General features: G+C 43.3%; 1 protein-coding gene across 1 annotated transcript in view; it reads left to right on the forward strand.

Annotated features, from left to right (window-relative positions):
* LOC138481058 (connector enhancer of kinase suppressor of ras 2-like) overlaps window positions 1–21,846 on the forward strand; it is a 2,957,912-nt gene that overhangs the window by 2,488,660 nt on the left and 447,406 nt on the right. The window contains exon 14 of the mRNA XM_069612924.1: window positions 6,027–6,061. Coding sequence (XP_069469025.1) covers window positions 6,027–6,061 — 35 coding nt within the window. The remainder of the gene's footprint in view (window positions 1–6,026; window positions 6,062–21,846) is intronic.

Here is a 21,846-nt window from a genome sequence, read left to right on the forward strand (position 1 = left end):
GCATCTTAATAATTTAAACACAATTTCATTCATAATGAACTCGCCAGATGCTTTTATGTTTGTGATGTATGTTATAGCACCCAGTTATTGCTGCATTCGTGCTCTCTATGCTGCATAATAAAAGTCTGATTTATCACAAAAGGTTTATGAAAGTTTTATGCCAAACTAATGCAACAAAATCAGTCAGTATTCTGTAATTTGCAGAGTTTAGAAATCTGGTGGCATTGGATTAATAACCCGATGCTTGAGTCGAATGTGGACACAGTATTAGTTGTGTTGAAAAAAATAAAATAAATGGCGAAACATTAGATTCTTAAAACTGTTATTTGCCACACAAGTCAAAAATGAATTCATCTTGAAACAAAATACCACCAATAAATCCTATGTTTAACAATTGTTGGTCGTTTCTCAAGCAGTGACGACTTGTCTCCTTACAACCACTTCAAAGCACTAGATTAAAAACGAGGTTGTCTAGTTAGTGAGCTAGTTCTCTGTGCTTCTACAAAGAGGGGGGAATTGGCTGATGATATTATGTATCTCCTACTGCAGCTATACTCTACTCCAGGCTGTCATCCAATCTTCTTTTTCTGGGGTCCAGTGACCTCCAGTGACTTGGCTATGTGACTGTGGATAAAGTTGGTATTTCTGGGTGACTTTATACCACATAGGGCTGTGCTTGGTATGAAGTAGGAGATGGGCAAAGTGCCCAATAGGAAATGCAGCTATACCCTACTCCAGACTGTCATCCAATCTTCTTTTTTTGGGGTCCAGTGACCTCCAGTGACTTGGCTGTGTGACTGTGGATAAAGTTGGTATTCCTGGGTGACTTTACACCACAGAGGACAGTGACTGGTATGAAGTAGGAGATGGGCAAAGTGCCCAATAGGAAATGCAGCTATACTCTACTCCAGGCTGTCATCCAATCTTCTTTTTCTGGGGTCCAGTGACCTCCAGTGACCTGGCAATGTGACTGTGGATAAAGTTGGTATTTCTGGGTGACTTTACACCACATAGGGCTGTGCTTGGTATGAAGTAGGAGATGGGCAAAGTGCCCAATAGGAAATGCAGCTATACTCTACTCCAGGCTGTCATCCAATCTTCTTTTTCTGGGGTCCAGTGACCTCCAGTGACATGGCAATGTGACTGTGGATAAAGTTGGTATTTCTGGGTGACTTATGGCAGCCAAATGTAACTCTGCTGTCATCCACTGGTTGACAACGTGAGTTGCAGGAGTTTTGCTAGATGTTATTTAGGCGTGGCCACAGGCCACATACACCTACATGGAGTCATGCTCAGCTTTCAGCTCTGAGACCCTCTGGGCAGGGCCATCGCAAACAGAAATTCAAATAAAATAAATCAAATAAGAAGAACAACAATGCTGGGACATGGGCAGCTACCTGACTGTCTGCAATTTAGCTGGGTCTATTCAGCTCTGGCACCACCCATCAACAAGATGTCCATTTTGACATCATTCGGACATGGACAGTTCTCCAAAGGTATATGTGGGCCAACATCTTCGTTATGATAGCCTAGACACATTTAAGGCAGAGGTAGATTTGCCTGTCTCAGGAGGATAGCTAAGGGGCAATGCGCTCGCCTTGGAAGCAAGACACCACGGTGCACCACAGGTTCGATCCCCGGGTCCGTGCTTAGAAACCTCTGGTATTAAGCGCATTATAAATAACCTATCATTCATCTTGATTTGAAGCTAATGATGCTCAATAACAAGTGGGGAAGGCGCGATCTAGATGCTGTGCAGTAGAGGGACATGGGGGACCATGTGATGTAATGTTCAATTCAATCGTCCCGGTTAGATTTTCTGAAGTGCTGAAGTTATGGAAATGCACAGCAATCGTAATGCACCTATCAGAAAGATTGCTCATAATGGATTGTTAAATTGTTATTAAAGTAGTTTGAAACTCCTCTGGGATTCTCAGTAGTTTTGGATGAGGACTTTATTGAAATCCAACCATCTGATCATGTTCACTTGCCCAGTGGTTACACGCTATTGTCAATGTCTGCCTTAGTCTTCTCAATTCATTATGTATGAACCACTGACTGCAACACTCCAATATAGCAATGAGGTCAATTACATCAACTGTTAGGACACCCATGTAACTTTAAAAAAAGTCTCCCAAAACCTGCTATCATAGACTGCTGAAATACCCAACTCAGTGAACCTTCGTAAAGGACAGGTGAGTGCCACACACAACCCTTCTATGTATGCCTGGAAGAGGCAAGTGCATCACCGGGCAGGTTCCATTCATTGCACCACATGGGGAATCCAGAAAATTGAAGTGTGTCTCTCACATTCTGGCCTCATTGAATCCCTCGAGTCATTCAATATCCTCACTTATTTCAATTATGGACTTTGATAACAAAATCCTTCTCATATATGGCAAATGCATTATGGTGATCTCTCCTCTGATTGATCTGATAATAATATGATATGGCATTTATAACGCACCTATACACAAGTGTTTCAAGGCGCGATTGATCACGAACAGCTATTTTTGCAGTTTGCAAATAAGAACATCCCGCCTAAACTACCTTCTGCAGCCATCCTAGAATCCTCATGCCCCAGCGATGTGTGGGTTGCTAAAAATAATAAGATTTCTGCATTTCTGACAATCAACCTGGCCCTCCACCAGACCATATAACTTGCAGAAAGTGCCAATAGCTTTCAGAACTGGCTGAAGTCTCCGCACAATAGTCACTGACCTCAGGCGTTGCTCGTAGCCTTGATGAGTTTCATTCGCATTGACATGATTCTGTTAAGTGTTATTTACAGGATTTGTAGTGTGGTATGCTCTGACATGTCAGTTTTGTTTTAGCAATTCTAGTTTATTTGGGAAAAGGCCATAACACCAGTAGATCACAGTAAAAGAAATACAAGTTAATAAAACACTGAATTAAAAAGAAATACATAATAAATTCAATAAGAAATTACTCCCTGTGTTTTACAAACAAAACCATACTATTCATACCAATAATACTTACAAATTGAAATGACATGGATAATTAATGCAATGCAAGTTTAGCAGATTCATATAGTAGTCCTCAATCTTATCCTTGGGGCAATCTTAAAATAATGATCTACAGTGCAATCCGCTGCAATATCCGGAAGTGTCAGGCACAATTTTGACTTAATAGTTGGAACCATAACTAGCTATCGTGGAGATATTCCAGTTAGTTGATTTCCTGAGTTCCATCATTTCTCCTTCCTTGCACCATGTTCCCCATATAATACAAGACAATTTCCTGACCTCGCTTTCAGGCACCTCTCTAAGTGAATCAAAATATTGAGAGAACGGTATCTTCATCAATGTATCGTAACGTTTTTCAGCCAGAGAATCTTAAAATGTTTATCACAACCTAAAATATCTTTCATGATGGCAAGCAGCATTGGTGCAGCATTGGTGCAGAACAATCAGTCCATCAACAGAGCCAGACGTCCATAAACAGAGCAAGCTACCAATACATCTCAACTTCACCTCTTGTATGAGGCACAATTCATTTCATTTGTTGTGCACCCAGCAGGCTGTCAGTTGTCTTTGCCTTTGTCTACAATGTATAATGTGGCTTCCTGGGAGCAGTGACGTTGTTTTTCTCCAGCAGGGCCGATAAGAGATACAATAATATATGTCTAGGCGATGTGTGACGTAATTATGCTCTACAAATTGAGAGGGTCATTCTCTTATGGCTGTTATATAGGTATATGGGGACTGGTTTAGTTGTTCTACAATTGGGGAGGGAGAGCGACTAAAAGATGTAGGCCCTCGCCAACCTGTCATTTGGGTAATGAAGGGGGGCCTATGCAGTGTGTTATACATGGGGACAGACGGGCTGGGAAAGCCTGTGTACAAGCTCACATATTCATTGTTGGATCCGGGGGGAAATAACCCATGTGACAACCTGGCTGCCTTATTGGGTTTAGTTTACCCTGCTGACCACGGAAGTACTCAAAAAGGGAATTAAGAAGCGCAACATTTGCTGACCCGGGCGAACGAGAAATACACAGGGGTTGGGTAATGCTATATATCTGGGGTGCTTGAAACAATAAAACGTTCAGTCGTGTACTTTTTCTTAAACAAAAAAAAGAAAACAAGTTTTTCCTTGGAAACTGGGGCTTGAGGAGGTCTCAGAGGTCTCCATCCCCCTTGACCTATAGTGATTGTTTTTCTACCTTCCGCCAGGTTAAAGAGGACATTCAGAGGGACTCCAAGGTGTATAAGTATTGATGTTTGACTGCGTTTGTGTATATATTAATCAGCTTATTGCTGGTCAGGTTAAACTTTATAAGAGGTACAAGAGTTTCTATCTAGCCTTTCAGTGCATTGTTTATTGGGTCTCTCTTCTACAGTATCCTGTCATGCCTATAGATATAATTCCCAAAAGATGTTTCTATTTTGGGGGTTGGGCATGCTCACACTGGGACCCAGCCCTTCCTCATCTAAAATTCTTCAGAAACAAGAAGTTAAAGAGCCCTTGTTCCCCATTTGAGTGGCCGATGTTGCAGCCATTTTATACTCGCATCCAAAAATATAAGCTGTCCAAATGAGTATGGTTACAAACATTTTAATGTTAAGGTGAGTGTTGTGCACAGTGATGTTAGCACCAAGCCATGCATCTGCTGTGAATTTAGAGATTCAAACATACAATCCTTTTATCAGACTTGTTTATCCAATATAGAGATCTATGATCACTGTTATAGTCCTGTGTGTCCTCTGTGATTTAATGCAAAGCATATGGGAACCCTCATTTGTACTATTTGTCCCTTTTCCCGCTCTTGTAGAGGTTTTTTGAAAGAGTACAATAAGAGTGTACCTGACTGTCCATCTTGGAATGATAACCTTTGATCAGAAAAACATGCATAAGGTTGGTTTAGTATTGGCCCTTGTGAAATATAAGTGAGGTGGTATGAACAGAAGACCTGGTACACAGGGCCAGTGGGCCCTCAGACCCCAGTAGGCTGGTCACACCGCAGTGTGCCATTATGGACAGTTTGAAACTGCATTCCGGCAACACCTCCCCTAAGAGCAGGTGACTGAAAAACTATTTACTTGGGCAGCAACAGCTGTGTTTTCACATTAGAATTCTTCTGTAAAGTACTTGCATTACAATGTAATGAAACCAGCTTAATTTATATAGCAATTATTTATTCATAATGAGGAGTTTTGTCACACGAAACACAGAAGTACCATTAAAATATGTGCTTTTTGTTTTTAAATCATATCATGTTTTTGGGCAATGTCACTGGTCCACTGTGCTCTGAACTGCCCCATGGGCTGCTAATTTGACCTTAGATCCCACAAACATGTCTTGAGGGGAACAGGTGCCACACAAACAAGTTTGCCAAGGCCCCACAAAGTCTCTGAAAGTAGCTCAATCCCAGCGTACCCAACACCCTTCCTGGAAGTTTTGGTCTAGCTGCACCCTGAATGTTATCTACCATCACCTTATCTGCTGCTTATAGGAAACGACATCTTAGTGTGACATTACTGTAACAGCACCAATGCTAAAAATGCACGGACTTTGCACTGCAAAAATACACTTTGCACAGTTCCATGAATTAGGGTTGGTGTCGGCAGAGCAAAGTCAACTAGAACCGTGCAAAAAAATCCATGAATCAGGCCCTTTGTGTTTCTGGGTTCTGTGGTTGCTCACTAATTACATTTATGTTTGTGCATCTTAAATGTCTTACTGGATGTGTTGTTCTGCAGTACCGTAACATAGACAGGTATTCCCCACCTGGTAAGCGCATACGGCCAGCGCCATCTTCCTCGCCACATAACTCGCCAGGGTGGCCATGTGTGGGCTGCCGCTGAAAGCAATTGTTGCGCGCTGTGCTCGTAGCATGTATGTTACTCGCCCGGAGCTATGTTCGCAGCTGACAAGTCACAGCTCAGATCTCTAAACCCATTTTCCGGCCTGCATGATGTGTTGACGTAAGCCTGCTGAGGAAGTGTGCCTTGCTCTCGCCTATTCAGCCGCAATGCTAAGTTTCGCCTTCTTCTTCCCCACAGAGAGCGGGCGACACGATCGGCGGGGACTCCGAAAGGTACGTCTGTCCTTTTATAAGAATGAATAATGTCTGGAGTAATGAGGGCGACTGTAAAGAAAGGCCTCGGGCGTGCTTGCAGGCCCTCCATGTACATCTTTAATGCATACGCGCTGGCTGTGGATTTTGATCAAAGGCGCAGCATGGGGCTAATTGCTGAAATGGCAGCGTTTTGTCCACAGTGACGGTTTAGGATTTACGTTAAACTGAATGTATTTTCTTAACAGATTTCTGTTTGCCTCTGTTTTACACAAAGCTGCAATGCCAGACAACAGCCGTGAGGTATTAGATTTTGGCTAAAAACGCTAAAATATCCAAAGATACTTTGCGAATTGTCAGTGACAATGTTGAATTCCCGGCACTTGTTCTAAAGCTGGCGATTGAGAACTGTCACGTGCTCCGTCAGTCATCTACGGTTTTGAGTGGGTGGCTGTGCTCCTCTGGAAGACTTGAAGTTGCTTAATATAGCTCTTTGGAAGTTTCACTTCGATAAAACACTATTCCCCGTTTAACCTTTTTGCTTAATGCCTCCAACTGTAGAGCAGAGGTATTCAAACTGTTTTTTTTTAAAATTCTGAATCCCTCCCCTTGAGTAAAAATGTTGTTGCAGAGAACCGCCTTGAGAAAATAGTGTGTTCCCGCCCCCTCCCCAATCTCGAAGATGCCATATATGGGCGATGGGCAACACACATAGGGTTAGGGTATATGTTGGAATAACTCCACTGTCACCTGCTGGGTTCTTGGTGATGGTTGAGGTTTTAGTGGGTGCTTCATCTGCCGTTCACCGTCACTGGATATAAGGTACCTTTATTGATGATGGCCTACAGTGGGGGCACACCCATTCTCCTGCCATCTGCTGCAGAAAAAGCTGTCCTGACTAGGGAGGGTCTAGTCTCAGGTATTTGGCGTAGCAACCAACCTCCCCACCCACTCCACCCCATTCACTCCCACTGCATGCTTTCTCGTGGTGCAATATGCAGTGTTCATGGCATCCTTAGACCTACCCGGTGCACATCGCAATGTTCTAATTCATAGCCTTCATACGTACCTGAGATTTGGGATGCGGGTTAGTCATTTCCAGTCATTGTGCTACATAGTTTGCTCTCAAGCCACCATCAGGTGTGCGCTGCAAAGCTTTACCAGTATAGGTGGGATCCTGCCCAACAAACAAGTTACATTACATCCATGCTTACCCGGTTGGATAACTAGGCAGCAGGCTGCTGAAGATGCTGCAGGCATTTGGGAACTGCTCTAATGAAGTTCACTGGTGCCTTCTTTTGCACCAATCAGGGGCAAGGGTCCTGCCAGACTCGTGAGCAGTCAAGCTGAAGGCATGATGAACCCCTTCTACAAGAAGAGTCTCCAGCTCAAGGATGCTTTTGGATTCAAGAGTATATGACAGCCTGTGGCACCTTGGGCCGGAATGCACCACAACCTGTTTATTCTGCCCCTTATTCATCTTTGGCATCCCAGCACTCAGACCTTTGAAATCATGATCTCACCCACCTCCTCGTTTATAGACACTCTCCAGAGGGTAGCTTCACCCACTGACTTTCAGTTAATGTATTCCATTGTCTCTTCACCTCAGTTACTAAAAGAGAATGATGGAAACGGGGTGCGCTGGGAAGCAAACCTTGAGTATCCTTTGAATTCTTTAGCTCAGGGCAGATGGTTGGACATTGAGTCGGTCAATCGTCCAATTGGGGAGAGTGGGTGATGACATGGCATGCCCTTTAAGTGTTCCCCCCTCATCTTTCAGGACTGGCAGATCAAAATGAAAGGCTTAGAAAAAGATGGATGAACAAGCAGGTGGGACCTAGTCCAGACCAGGACAGAGTTGGCAAGTCAGTCCTCTGGAAAATCCCCTGCTCTGTCAGGTTTCAATCCTTTTCTATGATGCAGACAATGGGCCTCATTAAGAGTTAAGAGTTTGGAGGTAGCCATGCTTAATAAGGGCATGGCTACCTCCAAACTCGGGTCCGGCTCCGAGTCCCGCAAAACGGGACTTACGGGCCATTCTGACCTCGGCGGGCCCGGTAATTCCCTTTCACGGGACCCGGAGCCAGTACGTCCCCATTCCCATTTCAGCCCCCATAGGGCTCAATGGGAATGGGGAGGATGGTAGCAGCGGTACCGTTCATAACGGTACCCTTGCTACCATCCTGTTCTGCTTGCGGGTGCCACTCTGCATGCCTGGTCTGACCAGGCGTGCAGAGAGGCACCCGCGAGCAGAACTCGTAGTGTGGCGGCCCGGTATGAACGGTGCCGGAACCTTACTGGTAACATTCATACCGTGGCTGCCACTGTTGTAATGAGGCCCAATGTGTTGGCAACCTACCTCAGATTTGGTATATGGTGCTTATGCACAAAGACCTTGCCCAGCATTCACTGAGCATTCAATTATCCCTGACCTAGACCTCTGTGTGGGACTGCCGCCTTTTATGTCAGGGATCCAGATTTGAGCAGCACTTTGGGGATGTTTGTGCCTTTTGTGGTACAGAGACCTCCATTCACTTTTCATTCTGTTCCTCTCATCTCTGCGGTTCTAGAAATGATGAGGAGGGAACGAGAATTGGGTATAGGGGCTGTTATAAGTTCCCCATTGACTGAGGATATCTTGTTGCCCCGTCACATCAGCACGGGCTTCTGATCTCTGCAATCAGCTGTAGCATGACTTCCTACAATACCGCAACAGATGCACTTGCCAGCAAGCCAGGAACACACGTTTCAGTATGCCTTATGCATCGTTTTATTTTCCAGCAAGAAGAAAGTTAATTACAAATAAAAATGAAAGGTTCAGAAAAATAATATAAAGTCTTGCATCAATCTTGATAGTGTGTTTCTTGGATTTGTAGATCTCCCCAAAATTGATGTAGTTAGAAGCTCTTTTGTGTAGAGAACCCTAGCTCAAATATTTGTGTGATAGGTTGGTGCTGACTATTGGTTCTTCTTTTAGGCTCAAGGTTCTGTCTTTTTCTGCAGCTTTGCTAGTCATACAATGAAACGTTGATTTAATTACGCATGGAAGTGAGCATTATGCAGGTTTTTTTTCTTTATTTTATTTAAGATTTCAAAACACAACAGTCCCATGATCCTAATTAGTACCTGGCGAGGGTCAATGAGCTTGTAAAAAGCAAGCTCATTGGTCTCGCCCGGGTATTACCTGGCCGACAAGGCTCTTCGCCCTGCGGTGTCCCGGAGTTTTCTTCGCGAGTTGCTGCCATGGAAAGGGAGAAAGTACTACATGCAGTCCCTTCACCCCTTCCACGGTGGTCATTTTTTTGTTTACTTTTGTTTTACATTTGTTTTAATTGCCGCCATGGAAAGGGAGAAAGGGCTACACGTATTCCCTTCTCCCCGATCCCTGGTGGCCATTTTTTTTGCTTTTTATTCTGTAGTTGAGAAACAGTCGCAGTGCTGTTTCTCAACTCAAGAAAAATTACAATTAGTACCCTGGTACGTCGTGCTGGGGTACTATGGCAATATGGCCCAAGGGGAGAGGGGGCATTACCGGTCGGGTATTGCCCCCGGGGCTCAGTTAAAGCTAACTATGGCCCCAGTGGCATTACCGTTCTCAGGTAATATTGCCTAAGTAGATTGTACATTAGGGGGACTGTCTACCCTGCCCGCTTCCTCTTATATGTGCTTGTCAGTCATTAAGTTCTCCTATTTTATTCTGTTCCAAAGCCTTATGCTATGCCTCATCATCAGGGATCCTCAAATTAATCCTCCATTCTCATCAGTCATCAAAGCACCTGGCCACCTATTCCAGCGCACAATTTTCACATACCAAACATCTGCAAATTACACTTAGTCACAGCGAGGGGATAATACCCACTCTGTGCCTTTAATAATGTATGGCAAGGCACAAAGGCAAGTTCACAGCTGGGATAACACCACATAAGAAGGGTATGACGTTCTTTTATCGCCAGCCTTTCTAACGCCAGGCTTTTAAACGTGGAAAGAATAACGAAACATTTAATCAAATTATTTTTTGGGGGCTGGGCAAGGGCAGATAAGGTGTTGGGGTGTCGGGAATAGTTAGTTAAAAAAGGGGTGGGTGAAGATGGGGGTTGGAAACCTCCCTAAAAAAAAGTGATGTACGTTATCGTTGTTCTTTCCACGTTGAGACATCAGGCGCTAGAAGCCTGACAATGAAAGAACATGGAACCATATGAAGCATTACATATAGATGTACAATAACATTTCCTAAACACAAGTGCACTGGACCAGTCTGCTGATCGAAGGATACCTTCCAATCCAGTTCCAGTCAAATAGCTTTGAGTACCAAAACCGGAGGTACCCATGCCTGCATGTGCCATAACCCAATGGACCCATCTGGCGAGGAGGAGGGAGGATGCTGGTTTATAGAGTTTCCAAAAAGAGTTAAAGAATAAGAGCCCATGAGCTTTTATACTTTGAGACATGGCACCACACCATACTGGAAAGTTGGGGGGAAAGCAGGACATTCTGCAAACTTAGGAATCTTCCTAATCCTCTAAAAGTCCTTGAAACAAATATGCAAGGATGAAATAGCGGCTCCCTTAAGGACCAAAGCCCTGACATCTGCTAGATGAGTCATTCATATTAGACACAATAATGTCTCCAGTTTGGAAGAGAGTCTATATGGACAATTATGAATTCATCGGCCAAACCCTAAAGAGTGAAAGCACTAGGTTTACGTCCCACAGCACTGAGTACCTGGCCCAGTGAGGACATTTGAAATGGATATCGCTTAATATTCGACAGACTGAAGTAAAACGTTTACTCTGATGTCCTGAGCAGTAAAAGCGCATTTGTTCAGAAAGAATGGTTGAGTGCCAAATCACAAAGAAAGTTGACTTCATCCGCTTCAGATGATGTAACGGGATCCAAGTGTCCCATGCAGAACTATATAACTTCTTTTTTACTGTACCCAGTTCCAAAATGCCTTCAGAGGTCCTGATATCCCTGGCTGTTTCTATGCTACCAGCCTAAGGGATCCCACCAAGATTATAGTGTGAAAGAAACCCTTGGTATTTGACAAGAGATGATGTAACTAAGTAAGGAGAAACAGAATGTCGGAGTTCATTTTGGATGCTACAGAAAACCACAACTGGGATGTCCAAAGGGGAGCAGTCAGAAGCAGTGTTGGCCGCTGTTCCCTAGCCTGCAGCAAGACTGTTGGAATGAGCAAAAAAGGAGGGAAGGCACACAACGCTGGTTTCCAAACCTGAAAGAAGGTGTCTGCTGCAAGTGACCAGGATCTGGAAACCAGCTGAAGTACTTGTGATATGGGTGTCCAGCCTGGAAGCGAACAGTCCCATCCCCATGGGAGCCCAGTGGGAAGACAGAGCATGAACAAACATGTACACAAAGGTCACCAGCCACTTGAGTCTCTCAGTTTCTTTGAACACCAGTCTGTTACAGTGCTGCATCAGACTGGCAGAAATACTGCCCAAACCATTATCTGCCACAGCTGGCAGTAGTCCCAAAATTGCTTTGCTATGTCTGCCAGGTGATCTGATTGAGCTCGCCAAGTTTGTTTATGTATCTCACTGCAGTCATAATGTCCATGTGTAGAAGGATGGAGTGATGGATTTCGTTTTTTTGCAAAACAATGTATCACAAAGGAGCCTGTTAACAGTTCAAAAAGAAGTATGTGAGCTTTCATCTCCTAGTTGGATCACGGACCACCAGTCAAACTTTCTCTACAGCGGGCCCACCATCCTCCAAGGCTGGCATTGGACCCTAACCATAAATAGGGGAAGAACTGAGCATTGCCCTGATGTTCCAAGATTCTTTGTGGATGATCAACCACTTGTTCTCCATCTTTGCATCTCAATCCAAAAGAACTCAGTAGGCATAGATCCCTCCAAAGGTGTGACATTTTCAATCTCAGTGGTGTTTGTTGTGAAGGGGACCAGTAAATATCACCTAAATGGAGGATGACAGTAGTCCTGTTATTCTGGCCAGGTGTTGAAGAAAGATTACTAGAGAAGTTAAGACGTTTACTAGTTCTTAGTTTATTGACCTGATTTTGGCTCATGAAAAATTAAGGAATGAGGGCACTTCATTGATATCAAAATCTCCAAATGTTGGGAAGTGGACATGCCAGATATTTCCCAATTTATAACAAATCCCAGTGCCTGAAGGAGATACAGGTTCATCTGGAGATATTTTCTGACCAGGGTCTGGGAATGAGCCATGATCAGCATATCATCTTGGTCTATCAAAAGGGGGATGCCTTGGCTATGCAATGGTGCTACTACTGGATATAGCAGTCTCATAAAGACCAAGGGTCAGATGACATGCTGAATGGAAGGCAATTGAAATGAAATTAAATGATTTTTTATTTATATCGCGCTCCTACACAAGTGTTTTATAGCGCAACCAGGAAAAAAGGGAGGGGAACAAGGGAGAACAAAAAAATAAAACAGCAATCTTACTAGGCCCAGTGACATTTAAGAAAGCGAAAGTGCATGGAAAAGGGAAAAGGTGAAAGTGAATGGAAGGGGGGGGGGTGGAAAGTGCGGAGCATAGGAGAGAAAACAGTAATAAATATTAAATAAATCAATAAATTAATAAGGGTGATACACCATGGTAGTGCAGCCAGCAAGTGACAGGTGATAGTCAGGTAAGGTATATCTGATAAGTGCAGAAGAAGTGGGAGGGGGACCGTATGTGTACAGATACAGAACCCTAGTGCAGAGGGTGGCCTGGGTGCAGCGCAGGAGGGTGGCAGGGTGAGCAGGTACCTAGGCCCGAATGACAGAGGGTGGCCAGGTGCACGATGCCAAGAGAAAAAACAGATCAAAAGGGGAGAAGGAGGCAAAGGCAGAGGCAAAGAGGAAGGACTTGAGATGCTTCCGGAATTAGAGATGGTTTTCCTCAAGTTTCAAGGTGACCGAGAGTCTGTTCCAAAGGGAGGCACCAGCTGAAGAGAGAAGACAGAAGCCGAATAACAGAATAACAGGACTCCTGTCATCCTCCATTCAGGTGATATTTACTGGTCCCCTTCACAACAAACACTAATGAGATTGAAAATGTGACACCTTTGGAGGGGCCTATGCCTACTGAGTTCCCTTGGATCGAGATGCAAAGGTGGAGAACATGTGGTTGATCATCCACAGAAGCCGAAGACAATTGAACTGAAAGAAAGATTTAGCTGCCCACGAAAACTGATGGTAATGTCTATGAAGAGGACAAATGGCAACTGACAGGTTATACCTTTCAAATCCACATGCAGCTTGCATTCGTCCGGATGCAGAACATCCTGGAAAAGATACATTGTTTCTATTTTGAAGTAACAATACACGAAAAAGCAATTTAGCTCCCTTAGGATTGTTACCGGTCTAAACGTTTCATCCCTTATCTTTTCAACAAAGCAGTTGCTTATGAGCAGTGACTGAGAAAGGGGAGGTGGTTCTATTGCACCTTTCATTTTATTTTTTACCAGTTGTGTAGAAAGTGTGGAATACGTCCGCCAAACCTAATTGGAGAAGAAAAGAGAATCCAACGTACTGTTGGGTCACCAGGAGACAAATCTCCTTGTAGGGAAACCACCCGTCTAAAATTGACCCTACTGAGGCAAGAAAGCTGGCTGTAAGTCAGGAGCCACCCCTTCCCCCAGGGTGCCCACTGGAACCTGAGGATCAGAATATTTGACCGATCGTCCTGCTCCTAGAGAAAATCTTATTAGTCTAGAACATTTTCTTCAATGTCATTTGTACCTTATCTAAAGATGAAAAAGTGGAAATGTATTTACTGATGTACTCAACAAATTTCTCCCCAAATTGTTTGCCACCTATCTCGACATGTTGTGCAGCTGCCATGTTACATAGCTCAGTGATTATTTTGAAAAGAATGAACTTGCGTTGTTCAGCACGTATGGCGCCATTAGTATTGCCCGGAAAACACAGAGCCCTTTGAGCCCACCCACTTGTTTTTCAGGGTCATTAGCTGACCCATTCATTTTGGTAACTTCTACCATAGCTATGATTTTGCCTAGAGTCCCCACTGTGTCTGGCAACCTTTCCTGGCATGCATACCATTCCTCTTCTATGCCCTTAGAAGGATTATTTTATTACTTATTGAAAAACATGACTATTTCCTGATACACCTTAGATGTAACTGTGGATTTCCCAGGGAGGGAAGGTCTTGGGAAATGTGACTTCATGAGAACCCCATATTATGTTATCCAATTTGGTAGCATGACACGCCTGTATGTATTGAGTTGCAGGGATAGTGGTTGATACTCAGTAGAACCAAGGAGTATGATAGATGTAAGATAACATATACATATCCCTTTGGAATCCTAAATACTGCTAGGGTCTGGAGCATCTGGATCTTGAAGTATTTGGTCAGGATATTCTATTAAAAAAACCAAAGGTGGGAGCCCCTACTTCAAGCACATCTTGGGGTAGCACTATTATATATTAAACAAAACGGATGGTCAATAGAAGCGAAGAAAGATTAGGGGAAGAGACTGAAACTGCAATCTTAATCAAAACATTATTTCATTTTATTATTTGTTAAACACATTACAAAAGATATATTTCTCTAAAGTCTTTTTTTTTCAATCTTCTCTTTCATTCATCCATTCATTCATGCATAACTCATTCCATTGGGCTTCTATTATTCTAAAACAATTCCTCAATAAAGCCAGTTCTATATATACAAATAATAATAAAGTTTATTATGTGGACCAATAGCAATAGTAGTAACATTACTATCAAAAATTGGAAGTTACAAAAGCAAGAACAAAAATCTTTTGTATATATAAAACTGGCTTTATTGATTTAATATTTGTTGTGATACCAGACCCAACTCTGGCCAAATGATTACCTTTGTCTGCAAGAGTTTGTTGGTGCCCACAAAAGAACCCGGCACCTGCAGGTTGACTGCGTGTGTTTTTTACTACACTGTACCTGATTCACAGAACGTTTTCCTATGGCATTGCCCCATTGTAAAACACTTCCATGAATCAGGTGTAGTCAGGAGTGTCATCTGCTGCTCCAGAGAAGTAATGCTCAAAGTGACAATACTACAGGGTCATATATATATATATTTGTCATCAGGTTGGGAAGCAAGGAAAACGTATTAGAGCATGCATTAAAGTACAGACAAAGTACACACACATGAAATTTGTAGCTGCCCATGCGTTCTGGCAACCAGTGGTAGGATCATTTTAATGTCGGCCTTGTTCTTGCAGCAAATGTCTTATCTGCTTACTTGGGATCTTAAATTGTAGATGCCATCAGTTAGCTATGCCTTGTTCATGAGTTCATGAACCTGCTTTAAATATTATTTGAGTTGTGCCCACACCATTTGGATGAGATTTACGTCTGGTATCTCAGGCAGATTACGAACCCAAAGGAGACCTAACTCTCAATGAGGGAATGTTTTGGTAGTTGTCTTGTATTATCCTTAGTTTTCTGTTGTCCTAGGGGTAATACCTTGTGGGACAAATGACATACAAACAATGTGCTCTTTGAAGACGCTATGTCCAATATGCCCTCAAAGATGTCTATGGAAACCTGGGGCACTCCTGCGGATTCACCCCAGACATGGACTTTCAGCGGGTGCTTCAGCTTTGTTTCCATAGGCGGGTGTCCACTGCTCTGAAATGCCACCCTGTTGAAGTGTGCAACCATGAAGTCCATGAGCTGCAGATTGTTGAAGGTCTTGCCTGTCACATTCCACTGCTTCTTCTTGTTAATGTTACATATAAAAGTTGACAGCCCATAGCATACAAAAAGCAGATATGTAAATACTAGGGCTTTATGAGAATGTCCCGGGAGGATAGCTCAGCGGCAACGTAGCCCGCCTTGATGCCCCCCGGCTGTGTGAGCGCTTTAAAAATGCAAATAAATAAATCCAACACAATTGAATGCACTGGGAATTAGCGATTTGATATAGTAAAACACTTTGCCATACACTGTGCCTGAAACCGCCGTTTTATAATGGTCGTCACTGCTCAGCAAGCTGTTTTCCATTTTGTTTTTGTAAGAGCAGCTTGGTAGGCAACAAGAATAGTGATTGTGAGGCAAGAGGTATGCAGCTGATAGTATCAGGCCGGGGAAAGGAAACGGGCACATTCGTGTTTTAGTCTAGATTACAAATGTTGATGAAAACTACTGTGACACACTGCAGAAGCTATCAAACCATCCAGAGACTGGCTCTAGGCCTGCTGAATAATCCATGCAATTGTATTGCTTTTCTCGACCCCGCTTTGTTTAAGCAGACATATCCCACCTTAGGTCGACCAATATCACCGTCTACAGAAACTTTCCACCGTTGCAAGTGCAAAGTTTGCACGGTATTAGCACTAGGGCAAAGTTTGCCCTCTTTTTAAAAACACTGGGACATATTACAAAATCATTGCACCTCGACGAGTGCAGTTTGGCATATTAAAAGCACCAGAGCTAAAATTGCCCTACTGCTAAAAAGATACATTTTTGATGCATTTTTGAATCAGGGAAAAGTTTGCCGTAGTGCTAATACCATTCTGTATTAGCACTAGTGCACATTTTGCCCTAGTGTAAAAATGTAGCGAAAATCCATCTTTTTTTCCACTAGGACAATTTTTGCCCTGGTGCTTTTAATATGCCAAACTGCACTTGGTGAGGTACAATGGATTTATAATATGTCACAGTGTTTTAAAAAAATTAGGGAAACATTTCCCCTATTGCTAATATAGTGAAAAGTTTGCACTTGCACAGTTGCAAAGTTTCTGTAATCTGTCCCCTGATGTGTTTATCACAATACATGTGTTCTGTTGAATCCTAAAAACGGTATCTCAAAGCCTTTGTTGACACTCGATGACACACGTATTCCAACTCTCTCACATGCATACACACGCATTGCCACTTAGGCATGCAAGCACTCTCATTCAAGCACTCTCTGTCTCTCTCTCTCTCTCTCTCTTTCTTTCTTTCTTTCTCTCTCGCACGCGCTCAGGCAAACACATATTCACATGTTTTTAAGCACTTACCTTATTTAGACTGCACAGTGATAGGGTCTTAATTAGCTTCATCCATCGATTTAATTAAGTCCTCTTTTCCCCAGCAGCACCGAGTCATTTAAGTCGCTTGTATGGCAGCTGGGCATAGCTGGGCAGGAGCATTACATAATCTCTCTACTCCAGAATCAGGCAGAGGATGGGGTCAGCATTCTGACCCACTCTCCAGCTTCAGAAAGGCCGGAAAAAGGGAACGGGGTGAAGAAGCCTTCATTGTGCTCAAGAGACAGGATTTCTAGCACCCACTGACCACTATGAAGGCCGGTGATGGTATATCACTGGACTCCAGGTCTCCACAGCCTTATGCTCATAAGTCATGGCCTGGGTGGCACAGATGCAGGGCGTTATGGACAGCAGCCTCTGCATTTGGAAAGAATCTGCATTGTGTATTCTTTGATGAGACTGCACATGCATTGTGCACGGGTGGAAGTCACTCTCTCCAGAATGAGTGTAAAATTACAAAGCCACTTTGGGTGACTCGGAGTGTCCTGAAAAAAGATCCCATTATTGAGTAACCAGTCTCCCTTGGAAAAATGCGCAGAGATTTTGATGAAGTGAAAAAGTATGTGGGCCCGATTCATGGAATTATTTGCTTGGAAAATAGGGTACTTGCACTCCAAACTATGCGCAAATCCGCGTTAATCGATTCCTGGAATCGAATGTGTGGTACTTTTCCTGGTCTTGCATGGAGTTTGCGCAGCTTCGGCAGACATCTGCTAGCCGTCGATGGCTTTGCGTGAGACTCCATGCAGTGCATGGGTGTGGCTTGCGCAGAGGGCTGGGAAGGGGGCACAACACAAAAATGGGGAAGAACTTGCTAAAACGTGGGTGTTCCAAGGGACGGCCTGCAGGCAGTCCCTCGCACGCCCACAATTGTGCAGCACGAGACATATTCATGTATTCAATCGCACAACCTTGTGGCCGCGAAATGGCCATGCAAGTCCTTCATACGATCCGCCACCTGAAGGCAGGCGTAAGTACACTTGCGCATAGGAATTGCAGCACAGAGGTGGGTTTGCATGTTGGATTTCGGGGTGCGTGTATACAACTGGGGTTCCGATCCAACTTAGGAGTGCACATACGCAGTGTAGTGGGGTGCAGGAACGGTTTAAGGGGGTTCGCACACAGATTTTTTGAGATTTCAACCAAGTTACAATTTTTCATATGCATGCTGTCGGGGTGCCGGAGACAGTTACGGGGGACTCTGCGCAGCATCCTGGAGATGCAGGTCTGCTTGCGGGTGACCCACACAGTGTTTGAAGAGTGTGTGTATTCGCACCCAGTGAAGCACGCAAAGATAGCTGTCCTGGCTGTTTTTGCTTTGTGTGGGGTTGTGTCGGGGGCGTTACGGGTTCGACTTGCGTATATGGTTACTTTGCTCAGTAAAGTTCATGAATAAGCGTGGCATGCATTTTTTAATCTGCGCACAGGCTTGTGCAGTGTCCTTCTCAGCATGCAGCCCTGCATGATTTCTGCACACTTTCCATGAATCGAGCCCTGTATGTATTGCGCTGTGTGATGAAGGCCTGGTATCAACAGTAAGACAGACACAAGTGACCACAGTTCATGGGTGTTTATTGAACTTCAATTGGGTTTGAAAAACGCCTGTCAAAACCTAAATCTAAAGATGGGAGCAAGCTACGACCATCAAATAAAAGATAACGTAGTACTAGTGGTGTCTTGTCAAAATAAAAGGGCCTATACTAATAAAAGTATTGCCAATCATTACCTCTAAATACAAATAGCATGGGAAACAATGTTATGCAAAAGAAAAAGTGTTCAAGAAATTATATGTCAAGATATTCAAGCCGTTGGTTTCCCTTCCTTCAGCACAGACCAGTCTGGTATCGGTCTCCCTAACTCACCAGCTGTGTTGATTTCGCTGACACTGCTTTGTTGTTGGAGCCAAGGACAGTACCAAGGCAGCTAGTTTCTCACAGTTGTCAGTAGTAGATCTGTTGCTGAGCCAATACTCTCTTATAAGAATATTGGCTTGACACTAAGATGGTGTTTGGGTGTGAACTGTAAAAGACATATCAAAGGATGGTTTAGTTGACTAGGCCTCATGGGCACTAGCTTGCGATTGTGAAAATGAATCATGCGTTCTGGAGATAAACCTGCTGTGCCAACTTGAGCAATGCCTCATTTATAGGCAGCTAAATTAAATCTGTGAGCAGCTTTCAGTTTTAACGTATCATGATTTATTTATTGGCAACCAGCTTCTGCATACAGAAATTGGCAGGTGGCATGCATATGTACTCAATCCTACAAATTAAAGATGTATTTACAAGCTCTTTGCTGTATACAGCAGTAGGGTATTTGAATAAGTAGCAATTTGTAATATAGTTTTAGTCCTCAAACTTACTGCTGGTAAGATAGCTCCACGGATTTAGCGCTCACTGCTGCAATCTGTGTGTGACCTGCAGGTCGCAGGTTCGAATCCCAGCAAGTCCAACTCAGTCTTTTATCCTTCTGGGAATGATAAATGAGTAGCAATTTCGTTTGGGTGATATTGTATGTAATATGTTCTATGTAAAATGTCATATAAGTGACATTTCGTTATCTCAGGTCATGAGTTTCAGAACTAAAACTGTTCTCATGTAGCTCCTGCGTTTATCTGAAGGGATAAATCCAGATCATTCCAACAACCAGGATTTACTGATATTAGAGGGTTAGGCTGGATTTAAAGTCCAGGGGAACGATATACTTCTTTTTCGCTTGTGATTATGTAGACTAGCCGAAATATCAAACACGTGTTTAGCAGAGTGCCTTCACATTCTACACCCACATCTCCCTGCATCCATGCCCCCGATTCACAACGAGGAATTGAATGCTGCAGCGGCTGGCTACAAGCCCCTGGGAACTCAAACTCCATTGCTCCACAAATGGTCAAGCACTGGCGAGGCGACCCCCACTCAAATAGGCATTCACCAATGCATGCAAGTGTGGTGACTTTCTAGGGCGACCCACATAGACAAAGGGAGCTCGTTGTCATGTCAATGCAGGTCCTAAAGAGACCATCACTGTCAATGCCTTTTTTTTACATTTACTTGCCTGTTCTAAAGGTCTAAATTAAAAAAAAAGAACAAAACTATTGAGTTGTGAAACTGGGGGCTGTGCATGCTTTTGTCTCCATCTTGCTGTCCCCCATTCCCGGCCTGTGACAGGAAAGACAGAGCATCAACCTCAGGGGCTGCAACATATAGAGTTCCTCTGAGTTGCACTCTGGGAAACTGCAATCGCGTGTGGCACGCGCTCATGTTGCAAGTTCTGCAGCGTTCAAAATATGTCTGTGCAAAGGCATTGAGCAAGCAGTTTCACTTTTGCAAATCATGCCACCCGCAGAATGCCGTGTTGCTCACTGAATCTGGCCCAGAGCGTGCGAGTTCTCATTGAGCTCAGCAGTCCCCCGGGATAAGTATGGCCTTAGGCTTTCCAATTAATTATACCGGCCTCGATTTAGGTTTTTGGACCTAATAACAAAGGCCGCTTTGGATCACCCACAGCAAGTGACAAATAGCAGACAAGGCTCATTTTTATTTTATCGTTATAGCTGCCATTATCTGTCCCAAGTCGTTTGCACTTGGGTGCACAGTTCTATTTGTCTGCGTTCCCCTTTTCTGCTGACTGGTGTGTTATCTCTCATTGTTCACGAGGCTCTATTGTACTGCACTGACTAGCCATCGATGACTGCTGCTACTGCGGGTTGTTTCCACCAGTCATACCTTGACATGATGAAAGATTCCAATCTCATTACGCCCTGTTCAATCCTGCTGATTCAAAGCAGTGGCCATTTCCCTCACCTTGTATTATTAAATTGAACTCACGACGGCTATTTAGAATTCTGGCTAAGTACCATCGCTGATGGTAACGGGTTCTGTCAGTATTGGGATGAGATGCTATTTATCCAGAGCCCGAAAATGCATTAAATTCATGCAACAACACATCTCCTCCAATGAATATCTGAATCACAGTCATACCAAGAAACCCTTATTACAGCAAAAGTAAACAAGTAACAATTAATTGTATTTTCAGCCATAATGCAATTGCTAAGTACTGATCAAATCACTGCGTCTTTGAGGAACATGGCCCTGCTAGAAAACAAAGCATAGCCCTTACTGTGTTTAGTGATTTTAGGTTCCACTAATATTATGTGTACACTTATGAACGTCATGACACAACGAAATCACACGTATACATAACTGGCTATGTGCTATACATTTGGGTTGTGGTGATATGAATCTAGACAGGGATATTGAACTGGGAAAAGGATATGCCACTGAGTTACATATGCATTCATATTGATATGGGGGTGATGACGAGAATATGCTTCCTATCCAGATTATTCATAAATTATTGAGGTAATAGACATATATAATAATGTAATAGTATTATTGTTGCTAATTAATTTGCATTTTCAGCAATTTGACATCCACTTACAGTCTTGTTACAGTGGCCAATTCAAATTCAAGATCAGTTTTTACATTGCATTCTGTTCATACCAGCAAGGATCTTTTAAAGAGTATTATTCAACTTAATTCTAGCAGTGGGTTACTTCAGACTTTTGGGACTATTTAGTTAGAGGCCACAACCAGACTAGAAATGTGTCCCTGTGATTGGTCAAGTTGGCACTTTTTGATCTTTTTAACTGCACACTGAGACATTGTAAATCATATTTCGAGGTCTTCCTGATGAATGTAAAAATTAAGTTGTATCGACAGAAACATGTATGATGTTTTTTTCATACATATGAGTTTTCATATGTTATAAATCACAGTAAAAC

Source organism: Ambystoma mexicanum, chromosome 5p (genome assembly GCF_040938575.1).
Source record: "Ambystoma mexicanum isolate Mex_15411 chromosome 5p, UKY_AmexF1_1, whole genome shotgun sequence".
Lineage (NCBI taxonomy): Eukaryota > Metazoa > Chordata > Amphibia > Caudata > Ambystomatidae > Ambystoma > Ambystoma mexicanum.